At 47.9% G+C, this 23,747-nt stretch overlaps 1 protein-coding gene across 4 annotated transcripts in view; it reads left to right on the forward strand.

Annotated features, from left to right (window-relative positions):
- The window catches only part of PATJ (PATJ crumbs cell polarity complex component), a 240,147-nt gene that overhangs the window by 40,419 nt on the left and 175,981 nt on the right, over window positions 1-23,747 (forward strand). For all 4 annotated transcript variants that reach the window (XM_069738164.1, XM_069738165.1, XM_069738166.1 and 1 more), the window contains exons 13-16: window positions 1,702-1,778; window positions 8,185-8,241; window positions 17,113-17,247; window positions 20,641-20,796. In XM_069738164.1, the coding sequence (XP_069594265.1) occupies window positions 1,702-1,778; window positions 8,185-8,241; window positions 17,113-17,247; window positions 20,641-20,796 (425 nt within the window). The remainder of the gene's footprint in view (window positions 1-1,701; window positions 1,779-8,184; window positions 8,242-17,112; window positions 17,248-20,640; window positions 20,797-23,747) is intronic.

Genomic DNA, 23,747 nt, shown 5'->3' on the forward strand with positions numbered 1-23,747 from the left:
TAGTAAGCTAGTGGGGGGCTAATTTGCAGTGGGGATATCATGCTGTATGTGGAGGAGGGAAATTTTGAGGTTCATTGTACTCTATGGGGACCATGACAGGTGTGGTAGTGGGTGAAAACACTAATGGGGTTCAGTAGTGGCACAGTAACTGTTTACGTGCTGCCATACATGCCACTGTCCATTTCTGTAAGATATATATTTTTGCTAGGTCCAAATAGAACTTTTGCTATGGGGTCCCAAGAGTTCTCAGTAGGCCCTGGATCCATTTGTAGAAAAAAAAGTGTCTTCAACTTAGCGAAGAGTTGTTACAAGTCAAGTTAGCGGAGAAAAAAAGCAATTGATCACTTTTCCTTCCACTCCCATAACGATGTGCCCCTTCCCATGGTCGGCAGCTCTGCGCAGCACATTCCACATGACGGCCCCGTCAGTGGCTGTTAAATGTTTGCATATATTTGATTTAGTTCAGAGGATCTGCACAGATGGGATGTGTCATTGCTAATGAGCATCCTCCGAGGCCCCCTGTCCTTGTTACACAGTGAAGGCTGATAAAGTAATCTTTTTTTTTTTTTTTTTTTTTTTTTCTTTTTTCCATTTACGGAGTCCGGAGCGTTTCCCAAGTTAAATATTTCTTAAGTAGGAACATTAGACGTGCACTAAGCTCCCAGCCGGGGTCAAACGCCGGACAAGGCAGTCGCTCTATTCCATAAAGACTTGTCAGATAGTCTTATTTATGCAACCCAGGCAATATTACTGTCATGTCAGGCGGCAGAAAAGCTCGCGATGTCAGGGAAGACTGCCCCAAAACTGGTGCTTATAACAGGTGTCCTGTTACCTCCTCCTAATTAAACCAGACCACACTCTGTACCTGCCAAGCCTTCAAATAATGTCTGTGATTGCTCCTTATCGATAGGGAGAGCGATGACAATGATGTTATGTCAGACGGGTTATTACCCCCCTCCCCATCCCCAACATTATTATATAAATGATCCCTTTAAAATGCATTTATGTGCATTCCTGTTTACACTTCCTTTTATTTCATCAATTGATGACAGGTGAGAATTTTACTCAAATGTTTCCTGACTTACCTCCTTTATTATACCCCAGAGCTGCACTCACTATTCTGCTGGGTCAGTCGCTGTGTACATACATTACATTACTGATCTTGTAATGATCAGTAATGTATGTGCAGTGTGTACAGTGACTCCACCAGAAGACTAGGGAGTACAGTTCTGGAGTATACTGCAGGAGATAAATCAGGATCAGTACAGGATCAGTAATGTAATGTATGTACACAGTGACTGCACCAGCAGAATAGTGAGTGCAGCTCTGGAGTATAATACAGGATGTAACTCAGGATCAGTAATGTAATGTATGTACACAGTGACTGCACCAGCAGAATAGTGAGTGCAGCTCTGGAGTGTAATATGGGATGTACCTGTAGTAGTTGAATAACTATGGTAAGACACACAGCATGTTTATTTTAGTAGGATACAGAGATGGTTATTTTTTCACCATTACCATCATATATTCCACTCTGATGGCTCACAGTGACTCGTGTCTTGAATGGCCTTTGTGTAATTCTTGTGTGTGACATGAACATTTGCAGGAATAATAATGAAGATGGTTTAGATTTATTTGCCTTTTAGCCTTATGTCCTGACCATACTCCATCTACAATAAACAATCATCACTTTCTTCCCAGAATCGTCCCCTTCTCCAGAGGCTGAAGCATTAAAGTCAAATTGGGAGAAACATCTTGGACCTGATTATCAAGTATTGGTATGTTCAGAGCCCCGATAAATGTGAGGACATCACTGCAGCTCTGCAACTAGTGACACGAGACTGGATTAAGTCTCTAACTAGAAAGAACTCTTGCAAAACTGCTGGAACTTGGAAGTGCTGGGTAGCGTTTCATCCATGTGCCGGGTGTCTGAGAAAGTATATGGGTGTCAGGGATGATAAAGAATTTATATTTCTCTATCGCCTTTCATTGGGGGACACAGGAACCATGGGTGTATGCTGCTGCCACTAGGAGGCTGACACTATGCAAATAAAAAAGTTAGCTCCTCCTCTGCAGTATACACCCTACCGACAGGAAGTAGGATATTCAGTTTAGCTTAGTGTCAGTAGGAGGTGGACACGGGTCTTTCATTAGACCCTTATCTACCTCAATGTACGTCATTTTCTTTTCAGGTTTTCCGGAGGGATACAGGGTGAACAGTCACACCTGTAGTCCCACAATACGGACTATGAGTACGGCGTGTACTGCCACCCCGTATCCTCATAGATCCCTCTCCAGGACCAAGATCCTAGCACACAAGCGTGCTCAGAAGTCCGGTCCTGGCTCCGTCCCCCACCCACTCGCCCACCAGAGCCTGTCGGTTGCGGAGACAAGGACGTCCATCAGCTCCTGGACGTCTCATTCCTCTTCAGGTTAGTACCGGCGTGGGAGGTTTGAGGTGAGTATTTTCCCCATACCATCCCAGATCATTCAAGGGTAAGTATACAGATGAAGAAAGGTGAGTATTTTCTCCCCTGTCTAGCAATCTAAGAGTGGGGCTCAGGGGTTGTTTTATGGGGAAGTCACTGTGTCCCACAGTTTGGGGTCCAGGGCTCTTACCTCACCCTGGATCTCTCTTCAGCTTCCCTTGTGCGGCACATGGGTCCACCAGAGAAGGGGTTCATTGCGGCGGTAGCGCCGGGGCCTTGTAAGGTTTCCACGGCGTCTCTCCCCCACAGCGGTCACCAGGCTCTAATCCAGGCCCGGCTTCGGTCGGGGCCTGGACCTTTTCCGCCGGCCACCGGGGGCTAATTTAGGCCCCGGCTTCTGTCGGGGCCTAGTGCGGCGTTTCGGCCCCGCCCCCATCCTCTTTCCGGCGGGTCTTTCTCCCGCGTTTTCCCCCTTCTCTCTGGCGCTTTGCCCCAGCCACTCCCTGGCCTAGGCACAGACCGCGCCGCAGTGACTCTAGCCCCCGCTCTCTCCGTCGGGTGGGCTAGCCTTGCGGGGCCTCCACGCCGCGGCTTCCATTCCCGACGGCCACCGGGAGCTAATTTAGGCCCCGGCTTCGGTCGGGGCCTAGTGCGGCGTTATGGCTCCGCCCCCGTCCTCTTTCCGGCGGGCTTTTCTCCCGCGTCTTCCCCTCTCTCCTCTCCGGCGCTTAGCCCCGCCCACTCCTCTTGGCCTCAGCACAGACTGCGGCCGGCGCCATCTTTGTACTCTCAATCATGCAGCTTCAGCGCCGGCTGCTTTCGGCGCTTCTTGGCTCATGCTGCGGACTTCAGAGTGCGGGGCCTTACACCACTCCCGGCGTGTGGACCCAGCGGTGATTTCTTACAGGACCTGCCTTCCCTGCCGACCTCCTCCTACAGCCGAAGCTATCCACAGGACATCTTCCGTGAGTAGCTCTGCACTGCAGACCAATACCCTTCCTCTGCTTTAGTCAGGCACCTTTTGTGCTCTCCTGTAAGGGCAGGTTCCCCTTAGGTCAGTCCTCTCCCACCTGTCAGGACTGCAGCGATCCCACATCGTTCTGGGCTCCCCCCCCCTCTGCCCCGAGAGAGTGAGGACCCTATCCCAGTGTGGGCTTCCGCTCTGTCTCAATCTGTGGCGGATCTCACCAGGGTATCCCAGACCCCGGTGTCCGTTCTGGATAGATTGTCCTGGCAGACCTCCGCAGTAGCCAGCGGGTCACAAGTAGCCCCGTCTGAGCCTACCAGGATAGGCCTTAAAGAGGTCCAGACCGGAGCGCCATTGCGACTCCTCTTCCCGTTCCATCTCGCCTCACGGCCCATTTCAGAGGTCAGCTTCTTCCCGATCCTCTCCCGAGTCAGGCGAGGCGTTTTCGGACGCACCTTCAGAGGGACGTTTTGGAGCTGCATTCTGACCAAATCGCTAACATGAGGGATATGGTTCAGAGCCTCATTGGAGCAATCAACCAGACCCGTGGCATCAAAGATCCCTCTACGGAACGCGCGGATCAGGCGGTTTCGTTTAGACGGTCGAAGCCACCTTCCAAGGTCTTCGCTTCTCACCCTGAATTCGAGAAGGCCCTGACGAGAGAAAAAGAGAATCCGACCAGCCGCTTTCAGAGAGGAAAGCGCCTTGGCGTTTTTTATATCCCTTTTCTCTGGAGCTCACCGCTTATTGGACTCTGTCCTCCAACACGGTCCTCCCGCTATCTGGCGGAGCATCTCTGAAAGATTCTAACTATAGAGTCATAGAATCCTTTGCGAGCTCAGCTTTCGAATCGGCTGCGTCTATTTTTGCCCGGCCATTGCTTATACTTGGGTTTCATTATCCATATCCAAAGGTCACACAACTCCGTCGGAGCATTCTGGACGGGGCCCTCCTGGACAGCTGGCGGAGCTTGCCAACCAGTTTTCTCATGCGGGTGAATACTTGGTCTCCGCTTCCCTGGATGCCGCGTCTTTTGCGGCTCAGGTGTCCAGCAATGCCGTTGCCATCCGTCAGTCCGTTTGGCTCAAGGCCTGACAGGCGGATTTGTCTTCAAAAAGTCCCTTACCAGCCTGCCTTTTTCAGTGTTCACGTCGCTTTGGTTCTAAGTTGGGCCAAATCATTAGGACGCTACCGGGGGGCACAAGTCTACACCTCGTCGCCCCCTTCCTAGATGGCAATTTCGGTCCTTTCGGCCTTTACGTCGCTTCGTGGCGTCAAACTCCTTTTCCCCGCAGCAACAGAGGCCACAGGCACGTCAAGAGTAGAAGACTGTTTCCTTTAGACCACACGCCTTCCTGGCGCTCCCGCTACTCCCAGGGTAGATCCTCCAGGGCTAGGACTGGAGGATCCACCTCGGCATGACTCACAGCAAGACGCCAGCCCACTTCCCAGGATGGGCGGTTTTCCCTTCTTCAGGGATGTCTGGATCCCCTCAGCAGAGGACGCATGGGTCAGGGAAGTTGTATCCTCGGGATACAAAATAGAGTTCGTTTCACAACTCGGGGATCGTTTCTTCGGATCCCGACCCCAAGAGTCCCCGTTCTAGTTCCGGGTCTTCTTCGCAGCCACCGCTTCTCTCCTCAAAGCCGGAGTAATAGTTCCCGTCCCAGAAAAAGAACGGTTCACTGGTTGCTATTCCAATCTTTTGTGGTACTGAAAGAAGAAAAGAATAATAAAAAAAAAAAAAAAAAAAGGGCAAGTTTCGTCCCATTCTGGATCTCAAATTGCTGAACTGGAGAGTTTGTCTGAGACTCTTAAGGATGGATTCCCATCGTTCAGTAATTGCTTCCATGGAGGTTCGAGAACTTTTGTGTTCCATAGAAATTCAGGACGCCTACCTTCATGTCTCGATTTTCCCGGGACATCACAGATTCCTGTGCTTTGTGGTGCTCCAGGACCATTTTCAGTTCTTCACCCTGCCGTTCGTTCTCGCAACCGCTTCCAGGGTTTGCACGAAGACCATGGCGGCGCTGATAGCCATCTTGATGGTCAGAGGCTTATTATTTTTTTCTGTACCTCGGCGACATCCTCTTCTAGGCTCCGTCCCCCTTTTTCTCAGGCTCACCAGAGCCTGTCCATCGTCCTCTACACCCTAGTCCGCTTCGGGTGGCTTGTCAACATGAAGAAATCCTGTCTTGTTGCTTCCCAGCGCCTCATTTTTCGGGGCATGCTCTTCGACACTCGTCAGACCAAAGTCTTCCTTCCCGAGGACAAGAGATCCATCCTTCGTCGGGATGTACCCTTGCTTTAGGGTCCTCGGCTTCCCTTCTTCTGATCGCCCATGAAGTTTCTGGGCAGGATGGTAGTGACGTTCGAAGCAATCCCCTTTGCCCAATTTCACTCTCAACCTCTTTAGCAGGCCATTCTGTCACAGTGGGACAGTGCTGTCTTGTCCCTGGATCGTCCTATCCGACTCTCTTCCCGAGTCAAGGGTCCCTCAGCTGGTGGCTGACGTCACCTCTCATCTCCCAGGGCATGTCCTTCCTTCCAGTTCTTTGGCAAGTGGTGACGACGGACGCCAGCCTGCTTGGCTGGGGCGCTGTGTTTCGCCATCTGACTGCTTGGGGTCGTTGGTCGGCGCAGGAGTCTCTTCCGCAGATCAACATCCTCGAGCTTCGGGCCATCTTTCTCTTCCCTCGTCACTAGGGAAGGATTCTCAGGGGTCTACAATGCCATGGAGGTGGCATATGTCAGTCATAAAGGGGGGACTCGGAGCTCCTTGGCCGAGGTATCCAAGATCCTCCTCTGGGCAGAGGCAATGGTTCTGGTGATATCCACGGTGCATATCCCCGGCACGGACAATTGGGCCGCCGACTTCTGCAGCTGCGAGGGTCTCGCGGCAGGGTTATGGTCCTTGCATCAGGAGGTCTTCCATCAGATTTGTCTTCGATGGGGGACTCCGGACGTGGACCTCTCTGCGTCCCGAAGGAACAGGAAGGTTCCTTTGGTTCGTCTCCAGATCTCGTGACCCTCCCGCGTGGGCGTCTACGCTTTGGCCTCCAGGGTCTGATCTGCCACCCGAATTATCGGTCGCTCAGTTTACGGCATGGCTGTGGACTCCACAGTTATAAGAGCGTCTGGCCTTTCGTCCCGGTCGAGTCACACTACAATCCAGGCTAGGAAGCCTTCGTTGTCTTCCAGGTTCTACTATCGTACCCGGAAGACTTTCGTTCATGCAAGCCCAACCGCTTTTCACCTATGTCCTTTTCCCTGCCTTCCATTTGGTTTTCCTTCAGGCAGGACTGGATTCGGGCTTCACTCTCAATTCCCTAAAGGGCCAGGTTCCTGCGCTCTTCTTCCCTTTAAGAAGACATTATCTTCTCAGCCACAGGTTAAGACCTTCCTTCAAGGAGTAGCCCACGCTGTCCCTCCGTACAGGGCCTCTGTGGATTCATGGGATTTAAAGGTTGTGTTGGTTGTTCTTAGGGGTTTCCCCTTTGAGCCTCTCAGGGAGTTTTTCCCTGTCAGTTCTATCTCGGAAGGTGGCTTTTCTCAGGTCCATCGCTTCGATCCGCCGCGTTTTTGAGTTGGCGGCCATTTCTTGCCGACCTCCTTTCTTGATTTTCCACAAGGACAAGGTGGTCCCAGGCCTCCGCCTTCCTTCATTTCACGAGGTGGTTTTCATCTTTCCACCTCAACGAGGACATCGTTCTACCTTCCTTTGTCCAGCTCCGAATCATCCTCTGGAGCGATAGTGGAACAGGCTGGACCTCGTCAGGGCAGTGAGTTTCTCCCTGGCTAGCACGGCCGCTTTCCGAAAGATGGATTCTCTGTTCGCCATCCTTGATGGCGTGCGTAGAGGCCTGCCGGCTTCCAAGGCGACTATTGCTCGCTCGATTAGAACGGCAATTTTGGGAGCTTACCGGGTCAAGAACAGAGTGCCCCCTCCTGAGATAAAGGCTCACTCTACCCGGGCAGTCGGCGCTTCCAGTGCGGTACGTCACAGGGCTTTCGCCGACAGCTTTGCAAAGCGGCAACCTGGTCTTCCATCCACATGTTTTCGCCGAACTACGGCAGACTCCAGCCTGGGCAGAAGGATCCTGCAGGCGGCAGTGGTGAGTCCTTGGACCTGATGGAAGTATGTTTTTCCCACCCCAGGGACTGCTTTGGGACGTCCCATGGTTCCTGTGTCCCCCAATGAAAGGCGATAGAGAAAACAGGATTTTTGGTTGCTTACCGTAAAATCTGTTTCTCGGAGCCTTCATTGGGGGACACAGCACCCTCCCAAGTTGAACAGCTCTGTTTACTGTATACTTTTGAGTTGTTTGAACACTCTTTGAGTGTTTGAAACTGTTAATCTATGGAGCGCCGTGGAATTTGTTGGCGCTATGTAGATAAAGTTTATTATTATTATATTATTATTATTCTTTCTCTTTTACACGTTACTTCTCCTACTGCTTTCTCACTAACTGAATATCCTACTTCCTGTCGGTAGGGTGTATACTGCAGAGGAGGAGCTAACTTTTTTATTTGCATAGTGTCAGCCTCCTAGTGGCAGCAGCATACACCCATGGTTCCTGTGTCCCCCAATGAAGGCTCCGAGAAACAGATTTTACGGTAAGCAACCAAAAATCCTGTTATTCATGTCCTAAATGTGATAATTATAGCAGCAAAAGAGATGAAGGGGTATTCCAGTATTTGTGAAGTTAACTTTCAAAGATGTTTGTCTTAATGTCTAGGAATGAAGTCATTTATATAATTACATTGTTTCTCTTTGTGAATGTGCAGGTGGTTGATCTGAATACCAAGATTGAGGATGATGAAGAGCTGCAGAAATATTCCAAGGTCAGGACTTCACTTTCAAATAACCGGCTTCATTACTTACCCAATGTGAAGAATCTGTACGATTTTTTTTTTTTTTTTTTTTGTTATATGGAAACATTTCACTTTTTTTTTTTTTTTTACATGTGATTAAAAGGATTGTTTAGGACTTGGATATTGATGAGTTCGGAGGATAAGTCATGAATATTAGATGGGTGGGAGTCCGGCACCACTGATCAGCTGTTTGCAGGTCTGACAGCAGCTGGGTGCCAACAGTGTGTGGAGCGCCCCCAGACACAGGGCCACAGGTTTCTCGGTACCGGTCCTCTCTGGCTCAGTTCTGGGGATGTCACAATGGCTGGACCCTGTCCGTGACCCTGCTAAGGGGCGTCCAATAAAAGGGATGATGAAAATCAGCTAATGCTTCGTGACGCCACCTGTGGTGTTCGGTCAGGGTGACCGACGCTGCTTGGGGTCCACTGGGGTGATGTGATGGCAGCTGGATGGTATACCTTCCCACAGGTGAAGTATGTCCCCAGGGCTTCCCGATAATGTAGATGGCGATGGTGTGAGGTGCAGTCAATAACGAGGACACAAGGTTGCAGTCTCTTTACTTCTTTACTGAAGACTTTAGGATCCTCAATCCAGAGCACGGTCAACAGGGCTGTCTGAGACCGGCCGGTCCGAAGGCACATCCAGAGTTCCCTTTGCAGGTGGAAATCGTTGCCTACCACTAGCGCCTGTGTGTTGTAGTGCTACCCTGCTGAGCATTCGGGATAGTCCTCACAACTTCTATTCTCGTTCTTTCTAATTCGTTCCAGTTCTTTCTAGTTCTCCGTCCCCCAGGTATGTTATGGCTCGGAGTTCTTCCGGGACCCTAGAGACCCCCCTCTCCACGCGTTGCCCCCTATGTCTGCTTAGGTGATGTATGGTAGACAGCCAACCTATAATTAACTGTCCTGGGGAGTTTGAAGTAAGGCATAGAGTCAGTTACTTCCTCGGTGTTCCGGCCACCGGCTACGCGCCTCAGTAGGATGTTGCCATTCTCCGGGCACGATTCCTACTGGCTCTCCTTGTGCTTGATCTCGTTTCTCACTGTCCACAATATCCTTCGCTTCGTGTCCTTTCTTTGGATGCCGCCGCGGGTGGTGCAGGCGCGGTTCTGTAACGTTCTGTTCTGGTCACTAGGTACCTGCCAGGTTCCCACGCCTGACAGGGACTCCCCTGAATCTTCCCCGCAACACCCCCTGCCACGGGATGTTGCCTGGACAAAACCCAGTCCGCTTCTGTGTAACTTCATATCCAACCCCTAGTTTTACCAGTGTGAGGAGTGGCCTAGTAAATAAAACTTTTAGCTCCCCCTAGTGGCCGGAGTGTGAAGTGTAATGTGTGCTGGTGATACCTGGTCAGATGAACTCCTTTAGTGCCATCAGACGTGCCATCACTCCCCTTAGTGGCAGAGCGACACCATGGCAACGACCAGGTCTCTGGGGCGCTGCATGTGTATGGAGCCTCGGACATCACAGCTCCGTACACCGTGTAGTGGCCAATTCTGCTACTGCAGCTCAGAACACGTTTACTTCAATAGGAGCGGAGTTGCAGGACCTGGTAACAGCCATTACTCCGTGTATGAAGCAGAGCTGCTCTGACTCTGTACATTGTGTACTTCCAGCTGTGGAAAAAAAAAAGTCACAATATTTTGTGCCACTTGCTAGACTCTTTCTTATGGAATTTCATGGCTAGTCTTAACTAATTGTTGTTAATCAATAAAATAATTCTTATTTACCATGAGCCTGAAAGCCTGTCCTGCTTGCACAGCATCAAGCTGAAAGCTCCTGCCATCTCTGATACATTGGAACAAACCATCAGCTGTGTGAACAGGACTAGGTAACCGTGATTTCTTTATCGCTTCATTGGGGGACACCGATAACCGTGGGGTGTATGCTGCTGCTAGGAGGCTGACACTATGCAGAAAAGGAAAAGAACAATAGCCCCTCCCCGGCAGTATACACCCCCGACAGGCACTGAGCACCTCAGTTTGTGCTTGGTGTCTGTAAGAGGCGGACCTAGATCTCCCAGATTCGCAGCTAATCATTTTTTGCCTTCGCAGGTTTGTTGTGTTTTTCTAATTATTTATTTTGTTTTTCAGATTAAACTTTTAGGGAATCAGGGTGTTAATTCACTCTGCCTTCCCACTATTAGCGGCTGAGCGAGCAGTTAGGTGTCACCCACATCGCACTTGCCTCCATTCAGCGCCGCAGCTCCCTCTTCTTTTTTTTTTTTTTTTACTTTCACTTTCCCTCACTTCGGGCCAGTCGGCCACACCTCCTAATTGCCCGAGCTTTCTTGGCGCCCAGCGATATTTTAATACGGCTCACACGCCCCCTTCCGCCGCTGGACCTATCAGGGGTTTCTCCCTTCCCTGTCATTGGCTGTGCGCTCAACCACTCTCCCCCCCCCCCCCCCTTTCCCCACGAGGCCTCTATTCCTCCTCCATCTTGGATTCTGCTTCCTATCCGGACACCACTCCACTCGGGGGGCACAGATACCAGCTCGGCTGCAGTTCTTTTCTTCCGGTACGGTAGGCTTTCATCCGTACCCTAGCAACCCCCCTCCCCTGCAGTATTTCATACTCCGGAGGCAGCGCTGCAGTGTTTAGACTTACACAGGCAGAGCTTTACAACCTTTTTTTCTTACTATAAGCTCACAGCCTACATATGTCCAACTCCATTGGGGCTTCTGTTTCCAAACCCACCATCATTCATTACGCTTGCTCACGCTGCAAGAAAAAGTGGTCAGCAGGTCAGTCGTCACCCTTCTGCCAATCCTGCAGTCCGCCTACCATGTCTTCTCCCCCCAGGAAGCTTCCGAATCTTGGGATGAGTGCACTCCCCCTCCCCCAGAGTGGGCTGTTGCTATGTCTCAGTCAGGCTCTGACTTGACTAAAATATCCCAATCTCTGGTCCAGGCGCTTGAACGACTTCCGCATCTATCTACAGCCACCAGTGCTCCGACCGTCTCTCATGGCGAGTCGCACGCACTTGTTATTGACCCTCAGAAGAACGCTATGGCCGGCCGTTCTACAAAGAGGTCTCTGTCTGGCTCCTCTTCCAGCTCTATGGGTCCCTCAGCAGTTCCCAAGCTGTTCACCTCTTCCCAATTCCCCTCTTCGGAGGAGGACTTTGGGTCGGACATAGATTCCCTTTCTGGGTCTGACTCTGACTCAGACCAGACGTCTGGCATGCAGGCTATTGTAGATAGTCTTATCTTGGCTATCTCTCAAACTCTAAAGGTACCGTCACACTCAGCGACGCTGCAGCGATATAGACAACGAGCCGATCGCTGCAGCGTCGCTGCTTAGGTCGCTGTAGAGACGTCAAACACAGCTCCAGAACGATGCAGGAGCGATCCTGTGACGTAACGGCGACTCACTTATCGTTGTAGCTGGTTGTTAGCTCCATGTAAAACATTGCTGGCATCGTTGTTTTTGCTGTCAAACACGACGATACACGCCGACCTGACGAACAAATAAAGTTCAGGACTTCTAGCTCCGACCAGCGATGGCACAGCGGGATCCAGATCGCTGCTGCGTGTCAAACACAACGAGATCGCTATCCAGGACGCTGCAACGTCACCGATCGTTGTCGTTCTCGTTGTAAAGTTGCTGAGTGTGAAGGTACCTTTAAACTTAGAAAGATCCTGTGAAGTAACCTCGTCCTGTTTGTCTCCTTCAAACGGGTCAAGCATCCTTCTCGCTCCTTTCCCAATCACAAGGAATTTGTCTACGCTGTCTAAGCACTGGGAGCATCCTGAGAAGCGCTTCCCAGGTAGAAAACACCTGGACGTATTATACCTTTTTAGTGCCGACCTTCTTGCCAAATGGGCAGAATCTCCAAAGGTGGACCCGCCGGTTTTCCGTCTTACATCCACGACGGTCCTGTCCTTACCAGACGGTGTGTCTCTTAAAGTCGCTACGGACAAACAAATTGTGACTCTAGCCAAGTCAGCTTTTGAGGCAGCAGGTGCTTCCCTCTGCCCCAGTTTCGCCTCCACCTGGGTGGCAAAGGCCATTTCCGCCTGGGCCAAGATTCTTCGATGAGGCATTTTGGCTTCTGCTTCCCCACAGGAACTGGCTGATTTGGCGGACCAGATTGGCCACGCGGGCAAATACGTTTTGGCTGCCTCCTTGGATGCAGCGGCCTGCTCTGCAAGGGCAAGTAGCAACATCATTGCTATACGTCGCATTCTTTGGCTCAAAGTATGGAGCGCAGATACAACTTCTAAGAAGTCTCTCACCAACCTAGCCTTTCAGGGTTCCAGACTCTTTAGCTCTCGGTTAGACCAGATCATTTCTGATGCCAAGGGAGGAAAAAGTACTTCCCTCCCTCAGTCTAGACCAAGACGTTTCTCCAAAAAAAGGCCCCTAGGCCTTTTAGGCACTTCCGCCAACCTCTGACTCCTCTTCTCAGCAGGAGCGACCCTCCGCTTCAGGTGAGCAGAGGAGACCCTCTTACAAGCCAGCCCCCAGATGGAGAACTAAGAGCCAACCTTTCAGGTCCTCTGGCTCCCGTTCTGATAGATTTTGTTCCAAGTGACGGGTCGCCCCCACCTGGAATGATATGATATGATACAAGATCGAATTTTCTTCCCTTCCAGAAAATTGTTTCTTCCTCTCTCGTCCACCAAAGCAACCGTCCCAACTGCCCGATTTTCTTCAGGCCGTCTCTTCCCTGGTCGCAGCTGGCGTAGTCGTCCCTGTCCCTTCAAACGAGCGTTTTTCGGGGTTCTAGTCAAACCTCTTTGTAGTCCCCAAGAAGGACAGTTCCCTTCACCCAATTCTGGATCTCAAGTTTTTGAACCACCATGTTCGACTCCGCCACTTCAGGATGGAGTCCTTGCGGTCTGTGATTGCCGCCATGGAGCCCGGGGAGTTCCTGTGCTCTGTGGACATTCAAGATGCGTACCTTCATGTTCCTATCTGCGTACGGCACCAGAGGTACCTTCGGTTTGCTATCCAGGAAGAGCACTACCAATTCACGACCCTCCCGTTTGGCCTGGCGTCGGACCCCAGGGTCTTCACCAAGATCATGGCGGCGTTCATGGCCATCCTTCTTTCCAGGAGGATACTCTTCATCCCCTACTTGGACTATCTTTTGATCAAGGGTTCATCTTATCGAGACTGTGCGCGAAGTCTCCAGATCTCTCTGGACACTCTGACTCTCCTCGGCTGGATCATAAACCAGGACAAGTCCTCTCTGATTCCATCCCAGAGCCTGTCCTTCTTGGGTATGGAATTCGATAGGGACTTGGCTCGGGTCTTCCTCCCGCAGGACAAGTTCTCCGGTCTCCGCAAGGCAGCCCGATATCTCAAACACCCAGCTCCTTGCTTACTTCGGTTCTGCATGGCAGTCCTGGGAAAGATTGTTGCCCCCATGGAGGCCGTTCCCTTTGCCCAATTCCACACCGTCCCCTACAACTGTTTCTTCTCTCCACTTGGAACAGATCCACGACCTCACTGGACCGCCCTGTTTGTCTGCCTCGGCAAGTTCGGCAGTACCTGACCTGGTGGACCCTGTCTTCATCGCTCCTCAGAGGGAGGTCTTTCCTTCCGCTTCAGTGGCAGGTCTGTTGTGAATTCTGTGGCAGAGCTCCCTCCTGTGGTCACAAGTGGTACTTCGGCTGGTTCTCTCTGTGAGCTTCCGTTGGTGGAGGAAGGTGGTACTGCGGCTTCTGAGTTTCCTTCCTCAGGTGATGTGGTGAAGTCGTTAGGTGCTGCTCTATTTAATTCCACCTAGTGCTTTGATCCTGGCCTCCAGTCAATGTTCTAGTATTGGACCTGTTTCCTCCTGGATCGTTCCTGTGGCCTGCTGCTCTGCATAGCTAAGTTCCTCTTTGCTATTTGTTTGCTGTTTTTTTCTGTCCAGCTTGTCAATTTGTTTTTTTCTGCTTGCTGGAAGCTCTGGGACGCAGAGGGTGTACCTCCGTGCCGTTAGTTCGGTACGGAGGGTCTTTTTGCCCCCTTTGCGTGGTTTTTGTAGGGTTTTGTGTTGACCGCAAAGTTACCTTTCCTATCCTCGCTCTGTTCAGGAAGTTGGGCCTCACTTTGCTAAATCTATTTCATCTCTACGTTTGTCTTTTCATCTTAACTCAGTCATTATATGTGGGGGCTGCCTTTTCCTTTGGGGTATTTCTCTGAGGCAAGGTAGGCTTATTTTCTATCTTCAGGCTAGCTAGTTTCTCAGGCCGTGCCGAGTTGCATAGGGAGCGTTAGGCGCAATCCACGGCTGCCTTTAGTGTGGTTTGAGAGGATTAGGGATTGCGGTCAACAGAGTTCCCACGTCTCAGAGCTCGTTCTTGTTTTTTGGGTTATTGCCAGGTCACTGTATGTGCGCTGACCTCTATGTCCATTGTGGTACTGAATTACCTTTCATAACACAGGTCCTCACCACAGATGCCAGCCTGTTCGGTTGGAGAGCGGTTGTCCGACATCTCACAGCGCAGGGTCGCTGGACCCCCCAGGAGGCTCTTCTTCCCATCAACTTACTGGAGATCAGAGCAATCTTCCTTGCCCTACTCGACTGGCAATCACTCCTGGCGGGTCGTCCCGTCCGCATCCAGTCAGACAATGCCACGGCCGTGGCGTACTTAAACCACCAGGGGGGAACGCGCAGCAGTCAGGTAATGGCAGAAGCAGCAAAGATTCTTCGTTGGGTGGAACGTCACGTTCAGGCCATTTCAGGCGTCCACATTCCGGGGGTCGAAAATTGGGCAGCTGACTTCCTCAGCTGCCTGGCAGCGGGCGAGTGGTCTCTCCATCCCTCAGTCTTCGACCAGATTTGTCTTCGTTGGGGCACCCCAGACATCGACCTTATGGCGTCTTGGATGAACCACAAGGTTCCTCTATTCGTGGCCAGATCCCGGGACCCTATGACCATCGGCCATGACTCCCTGGTAATCCCATGATCGCAGTTTGTTTCCTTACCTGTTTTCCCCCTCGTCCAAAGGGTAGTAAAAAAGATAGTTAGAGAGAATTCCGGTCATACTCATAGCTCCAGACTGGCCAAGGCACCCCTGGTACGCGGAGCTCGTCAACATGCTCGCGGATACCCCTTGGAGACTCCCAGACCGCCCAGATCTTCTCTCACAGGGCCCACTCTTTCACCAGACTTCTCAGTCCCTGCATTTAACGGCATTGCTGTTGAGGCCGCGGTTCTGAAGGAGTCTGGTTTTTCTCCTCAGGTCATACAGACCATGATCAGATCCAGGAAGCTGGCTTCTTCTCGCATTTACCACAGGTACTGGAAGGCTTTCTTCTGGTGATGTGAGACACATGACGTTTTTCCGATGATTTTTTCCTTTCTGGACTTTCTGGGTTTCCTGCAGTCAGGTCTCGACTCGGATTTGGCCCTCAGTACCCTAAAGAGTCATGTTTCCGCCTTGTCCATTCTTTTCCAAAGGGACTTGACTTTCATCTCTCAAGTAAAGACCTTTCTGCAAGGAGTTGCTCATCTTGCTCCTCCTTTTCGTCCTCCGCTGGAGCCTTGGGACCTCAATTTGGTTCTCAGTGCCCTTCAGACCATTCCTTTTGAACTTCTTCAGGACGTCTCCTTTTCCTTTCTTTCCTGGAAGGTGGCCTTCCTCATTGCCATCGCTTCAATTAGAAGAGTTTCCGAGTTGGCAGCATTATCCTGCTGCTCCCCTTTCCTGATTCTTCATCAGGACATGGTCTTTCTTAGTTTTTTCCCAAGGTGGTTTCCACTTTCCACATCAATGAGGATATCATTCTTCCTTCTTTTTGCCCTTCTCCTGTTCACCCCTTGGAGAAGTGTCTTCACAAACTTGACCTTGTCAGGGCTGTTCGGATCTATCTTTGTAGAACTGCCAATTTTCGCAAATCCGACTCTGTTTGTCATTACTGAGGGTCGCCCTAAAGGCCTTCAAGCGTCCAAATCCACAATTTCTTGCTGGGTTTGTTCTGCTATAACAGAATCCTACCGTGCTCGAGAGACACAGCCCCCTCCTGGGGTACAGGCCCACTCCACCAGAGCTGTTGGTGCTTCCTGGGCTGTTCGTCACCAAGCCTCCGCTTTGCAGGTTTGCAAGGCTGCAACCTGGTCGTCTTTGCATACGTTCACGAGGTTCTACAGGGTTCATACCCAGACCTCGTCAGATGCAGGTTTTGGTAGGAAGGTACTGCAGGCGGCAGTCGCCCACCGACTGACCTGATCCCTTTTCTCGTTGCCTTTCTACCCACCTTTTTCTGGGACTGCTTTTGGATGTCCCACGGTTATCTGTGTCCCCCAATGAAGCGATAAAGAAAGAGGGATTTCTGGTACTTACCGTAAAATCTCTTTCTTGGAGCCTTCATTGGGGGACACAGCACCCTTCCTGGTTATTCGTTCCTGGTACCGTGTTTGGGCCTACAAAAGTCCTGATTGAGTTGGTACTCATGTGTTTTCAGTTATGGTTGTTTCTCCTACTGTTTTTTTTCACCAACTGAGGTGCTCAGTGCCTGTCGGTGGGTGTATATTGCCGGGGAGGAGCTATTGTTCTTTTCCTTTTCTGCATAGTGTCAGCCTCCTAGCAGCAGCAGCAGCATACACCCACGGTTATCTGTCCCCCAATGAAGGCTCCAAGAAAGAGATTTTACGGTAAGTACCAGAAAATTCCTCTTTTTCAGCCCCTTTTAATATAAATAAAAATGTTTACTTCCATAGAAAAAAGATGAAAAATGGTGATAAATAGGAAACAATAATTTATGACATGACGTTGGTTATAGTGTAGGTTTTATTTAGTATCTGTAAATTGATGTTCTCACAGGAAGTTGCATTTTTAGTGTTGGTCAATGTATATGATTTTTGGGGATAATTATATCTTTTATATTTTTATCCCTAGCTTTTGCCAATACACACCATGAGGTTGGGCGTAGAACTGGACTCCTTTGATGGTCACCATTATATATCCACCATTGCTCCTGAAGGTCCCGTGGCTAAACTTGGCATTCTGCAACCTGAAGATGAATTATTAGAGGTAAAGGTTTAAATCAAGATGTAAATGTAATCGTACTCATATGATGCAAGTTGTTTTAAGATGGTATACCTGCATTGTTGTGTGTAATAAAGGTTACGTATGAGTAGATATGATTAGCATGTATATTCACTTGGGAAATACATTACCTATTCTTGTGTGAGTCCTATGTTACATGCTTTATTAGGCTGGTTTCACATTTGCGTTTTTTTGACGCTGCGTTTTTGCGCAAAAAACGCATGCGTTTTTTTTTCCTATACTTAACATTAAAAACGCATGCGTTTTTTTGTATGCGTTTTGCCGCCACATGCGTCTTTTGTATGCATGCGTTGTGTTGCAGAAATGCAACATGTAGTAATTTTTAGCGGCGTTTTTTTTTCGGCAAACGTATGGATGTCTATGTAAACGCATGCGTTTTTAGGCACATGCGTTTGAATGCGTTTAAAACGCATGCGTTTCTATTAAAAAAACAAGAAAACACACTGATAAGCCACCCCACACCATAAAATTGATAAAGGGATCCTACCCCTACCCCTAGGGATCCTAACCCTAACCCTAAAGGGACCCTAACCCTAGGGATCCTAACTCTAACCATAACCCTAAGGGTTAGGGTTGGGGTTAGTGGTAGGGTTAGGATTAGGGGTAGGGTTAGGGTTTGGATCCCTTAGGGTAGGGTTAGGGTTAGGATAAGGGGTAGGGGTAGGGTTAGGGTCCCTAGGGTTACTGGGGATCCTAACCCTAACCCTAGCTATTTTTGTTTATAGTGTTTTTTCTTGTTGATTTTGATGATTGGCAGCTGTCACACACTTCTCATCATGCGTTTAAAAAACGCAAACGCATGAAAAAACGCATGTAAACGCGTCAAAACGCCGCATTTGTATTAAAACATGCAAAAACGCATGCGTCACAAAACGCAGCGTTTAAATGCGTTTACATGCATTTTTTTCACCAAATGCGTTTGCGTTTAAAACACTGTGTTTTTAAACACAAATGTGAAACCAGCCTTACCCAGAGCTGCACTCGCTATTCTGCTGGTGCAGTCACTGTGTGCATATATTACATTACTGATCCTGAGTTACATCCTGTATTATACCCCAGAGCTGCACTCACTTTTCTGCTGGTGCAGTCACTGTGTACATACATTACATTACTGATCCTGAGTTACATCCTGTATTATACTCCAGAGCTGCACTCACTATTCTGCTGGTGCAGTCACAGTGTACATACATTACATTACTGATCCTGAGTTACATCCTGTATTATACCCCAGAGCTGCACTCACTATTCTGCTGGTGCAGTCACAGTGTACATACATTACTGATCCTGAGTTACATCCTGTATTATACTCCAGAGCTGCACTCACTATTCTGCTGGTGCAGTCAATGTGTACATACATTACATTACTGATCCTGAGTTACATCCTGTATTATACCCCAGAGCTGCACTCAATTTTCTGCTGGTGCAGTCACTGTGTACATACATTACGTTACTGTTCCTGTACAGCTCCTGAGTTAGATCCCATGTTATGCTCCAGAACTACACTCACTATTCTGCTGGTGCTTTCACTGTGTATGTATATTACTGATCCTGATTTACATCCTGTATTATACTCCAGAGCTGTACTCCGTATTCTGTTGGTGCAGTCACTGTGTGTACATATATTACATTGCTGATTCTGTACTGATCTTGATTTACATCCTGTATTATACTCCAGAGCTGCACTCGCTATTCTGCTAGTTAATTAACCGTGTACATACAGTCGTGGTTAAAACATTTTGAGAATTACCCAAATTTTGTTTTTCACAGTTTGCTGCTTCCTTGTTTTTAGATAATTTAATTGTATATTTCTATAGTTATTGAAGTACAATTATTACCGTTTCAGACGTTTTTAAACTTTTATTAACAAATACATGAAGTTTCTGTAAAGTCTTAATATTTCCGGTGTTGACCCTTATTTCTCCAGACTTCTGCCCTTCTCCATAGTAGCTGGATATCGGCTTCTGGGCCAGAGGCTAGAGGATTGATTGCAGGTTCTCAATTTCTCAATGGGTTCCAGATCTGGGAAGTTTCCTTGTCCTGGATCAAAAATGCTAATGTTTTGCTCACTGAGCCACCTAGTTATCACTTGTGCCCTGTGACTTAGTCTCCATCATGCCAGAAAAAGCATCATCACCACCTGGATGGTTGGGAGTGGTTGCTCTTGGAGGAGGTTTAGATCCCAATCTTTGTTCATGGCCATGTTTTTAGTCAAAATTGAGAGTGAGCCCCCTCAATTGAGGAACCCCCCCATACATGAATGGTCTTAGGAAGCTTTACTGTTGGCAGGCACAAGACTCCTGGCAGTGCTCATCTTTTCTTCTCCAGACAATCATTCTTCCAGATGTCCCAGTCTGAAGGGGCTTCATCAGAGAACATACGGTAACTGTGCTCCAGTCCCTGGTGTGGTCCGATCCCGGCTTTTCCTGCAGAATGTCTTTCTATAGGGAGTACAGGGATTGGTCGCAGATGACTGGTCAGATGTGTTGCCATAACTGTATACTTAGTCTGGTAACAAATCTTGATAACTGTTGATAACTGTTAAACTGTAAAGCGCTGCGGAATATGTTGGCACTATATAAATAAAGATTATTATTATTATTATTGATAAACTTTGCTGTTGTGAGACTGTTCTCATAAAGTCTATCAGGATTCGGCTCACGCACATTTTGACCTAAAGAGCTATACTGTCATTTCAGTACTCCGAGTGCACATAATTTAATAACCTCAAAGGGCTGTTGGATCAGGTTTTGTAGGAAATTTAATCTCGCTCTGAAAGAAATGACATATTTTGACACAAAAAAACCCCCTACAAGTACAAGACGTAATGTTGAGTAAACAGTGAAGAATGTGTCTGCAGAAAAGTTTCAATGTAGAGTCGTAATGGTGTCGCTGGTTGAGCTGGTCGCAGCCAACTCGTCGCCGCCATTTCATATTTGCCTGGGAATGTGCCACATTTATAACGATTCTTTTATTTTTATTTTTTTTAAACCGATCTTGAACTAAAAATGTATATTTTACCTTAAGTCGCACACACTTCATTATCCACTGGTTCAAAAACTTTGAAACTTGAAAACCGCAAAAGTTAAGATACACCAGAAAAAAAAAAAGTTGAATCCCTTTCAAAATAAATTGACCAGTACTGATCGTCAGTTACATACTGATAATCCAGATAATAAAAAAAAAATAAAAAAATACAGATTACAATCTTCTACTGTCTTATTGTCCGAGCCCCATGTTGGGCTTGTGAGAAAATTAAAATTACTTTTGAATGATCTGACAACCATGGAAAAAATTCACATGGTCAATGTATCGGTGTGGTCCATAAACAATGTAAACCTACTCGCTATTTCTCCGTAGGTGAACCAAGTCCAGCTTTATGGAAAGTCTCGCCGAGAAGCCATTTCCTTCCTTAAAGAAGTGCCCCCTCCATTTACACTGGTGTGTTGCCGCCGCTTGATCGATGATGACAATGACAACTTTGTGGACAATCCAAAAGACCTGAGGATCCAGAATGTAAGTGTGCAGCGGTGATGGGCAGAAGCTGTCAGTTCTGCACTTCATGAGTATCACCAGCATTCCAAAAAAAAATAACGACTCCAATATTTAGGTTCTTTGATATTTTTATCCTTTTTTTTTTGTTCATGTGACTTTAGTTTTTGGCCATAGTTTGGTGCTTTGAGCATCATTTTAAGGTTTGACCTTACCATTTTTTTAAAATTTCTTTCATATCAACATATGAAATAGATATGACTTTAGGTTTGGGGTTTTGCTGTAGGTATTTTCAATCTTTGGGATTTTGAAAATGTATTTTTGCAGTTCGTTTAGACATAATCATGGTTTGTAGAAATCTGCTGGATATGATTCTAAGCATATCTATGTGCATGTTATGTGAAGCTTCACTATAGTATGGGAATATAGGATCCTGTCATTGCACTAGAACTAGGTCCAACTTCACAGAATATGCCATATAATAATAATAATAATAATAATTTTTATTTATATAGCGCCAACATATTCCGCAGCGCTTTACAAATTATAGAGGGGACTTGTACAGACAATAGACATTACAGCATAACAGAAATACAGTTCAAAACAGATACCAGGAGGAGTGAGGGCCCTGCTCGCAAGCTTACAAACTATGAGGAAAAGGGGAGACACGAGAGGTGGATGGTAACAATTGCTATAGTTATTCGGACCAGCCATAGTGTAAGGCTCAGGTGTTCATGTAAAGCTGCATGAACCAGTTAACTGCCTAAGTATGTAGCAGTACAGACACAGTGGGCTATTAACTGCATAAAGTGAATGAGAACATGATGCGAGGAACCTGATTGTTTTTTGTTTTTGTTTTTTTTATAAATAGGCCACACAGGGATAGTTAGGTTAATGCATTGAGGCGGTAGGCCAGTCTGAACAAATGAGTTTTTAGGGTACGCTTAAAACTGTGGGGATTGGGGATTAATCGTATTAACCTAGGTAGTGCATTCCAAAGAATCGGCGCAGCACGTGTAAAGTCTTGGAGACGGGAGTGGGAGGTTCTGATTATTGAGGATGCTAACCTGAGGTCATTAGCGGAGCGGAGGGCACGGGTAGGGTGGTAGACTGATACCAGGGAGGAGATGTAGGGTGGTGCTGAGCCATGGAGTGCTTTGTGGATGAGGGTAGTAGTTTTGTACTGGATTCTGGAGTGGATGGGTAGCCAGTGTAATGACTGGCACAAGGTAGAGGCATCGGTGTAACGGTTGGTGAGGAATATGATCCTGGCAGCAGCATTCAGGACAGATTGGAGCGGGGACAGTTTGGTAAGAGGGAGGCCGATTAGTAGAGAGTTACAATAGTCCAGACGAGAATGAATAAGTGAAACAGTAAGAGTTTTTGCAGAGTCGAAAGTAAGAAAAGGGCGAATTCTAGAAATGTTTTTGATATATTAATTTATGGGGAAATTGGGCTATGCAACATCCATTTTCCCATTCTTTGCGATCACTTCCCTGTTTATTGAGAGGCAGTGGCACCATAACTCCTGAAAACTGCACAAATTTGGCATTTATGGCATATCCTGTGGCTATGCTATACATGTTTAAGGTAAAAATACCCCTTTAAAAATCACTCCAACTTAGTTTTATTTTTAAAGCTGATGTTGACTCTTGTTATAATGTACAGTAAATATATACACTGCTCAAAAAAATAAAGGGAACACCAAAATATCACATCCTAGATATCACTGAATGAAATATTCCAGTTGTAAATCTTTATTCATTACATAGTGGAATGTGTTGAACAATAAAACATAAAAATGATCAATGTAAATCAAAATTAATATCCCATGGAGGTGTGGATTTGGAATGATATTCAAAATCAAAGTGGAAAATGAAGTTACAGGCTGATCCAACTTCAGTGGAAATGCCTCAAGACAAGTAAATGTTACTCAGTAGTGTGTGTGGCCTCCATGTGCCTGAATGACCTTCTTACAACACTTGTGCATGGTCCTGATGAGGCGGCAGATGTTCTCTTGAGGGATCTCCTCCCTCACCTGGATTGAAGCATTAGTCAACTCATCGACAGTCTGTGGTGCAACATGATGATTGTGGATGGAATCAGACATGGTGTCCCAGATAGAATCAGAAAGAAAAAATGTACACAAGAACCAATAATAGAAAATACGAAAAAATTTGTATAAAAAAAAAAAACACAGGCAAGGTTGCTTAACAAAAAAAAAATGGCACCAGGAACTCACCACGTTATAAAGAGGTTGTATATAAAGGTTGGTAAGGTAACACACTTCACAGGATAATATATACAAGGAATAAACCAAAGCATCCTAGTGGGAAAGCATTCTCCTAAAGAAGTGTGAAGAACTACAAGAAAAAATCAAGATGGTACAAAGGTTACCTCTGGTCGGTGATGGTGCCTTCCTCTATGCACGTTTCAGCTATTACCTTCTTATAGGGGACAATGATGTCCCAGATGTGTTCAATCGGATTCGGATCTGGGGAACGGTCGGGCCAGTCCATAGCAACAATGCCTTCATCATGCAGGAACTGCTGACAGACTCCAGCCACATGAGGCGTAGCATTGTCATGCATCAGAAGGAACCCAGGGCCAACCGCACCAGCATATGGTCTCACAAGGGGTCTGCGGATCTCATCCTTGTACCTAATGTCCGTCATGGTACCTCGCCCTACACAGTGTTGATCTGTAAGCACAACATCCATTTGTGGACCTCAAGCCATCATACCACCCTCATGGAGCCTTTCTGACAGTTTGCAGAGACACATGGATGTTAGTGGCCTTACGGAGGTAATTTTGCAGGGCTCTGGCACTGCTCCTCCTGTTCCTCCTTGCACAAATGAGTAGGTAGCCATCCTACTGCTGGGTTGTTGCCCTCCTACATTACCCTCCATGTCTCCTGGTATTGGTCCACCTCCTGGTATCTGCTCCATGTTCTGGGCACTGTGCTGACAGACACA

Source organism: Ranitomeya imitator, chromosome 8 (assembly GCF_032444005.1).
Source record: "Ranitomeya imitator isolate aRanImi1 chromosome 8, aRanImi1.pri, whole genome shotgun sequence".
Taxonomy (NCBI): domain Eukaryota; kingdom Metazoa; phylum Chordata; class Amphibia; order Anura; family Dendrobatidae; genus Ranitomeya; species Ranitomeya imitator.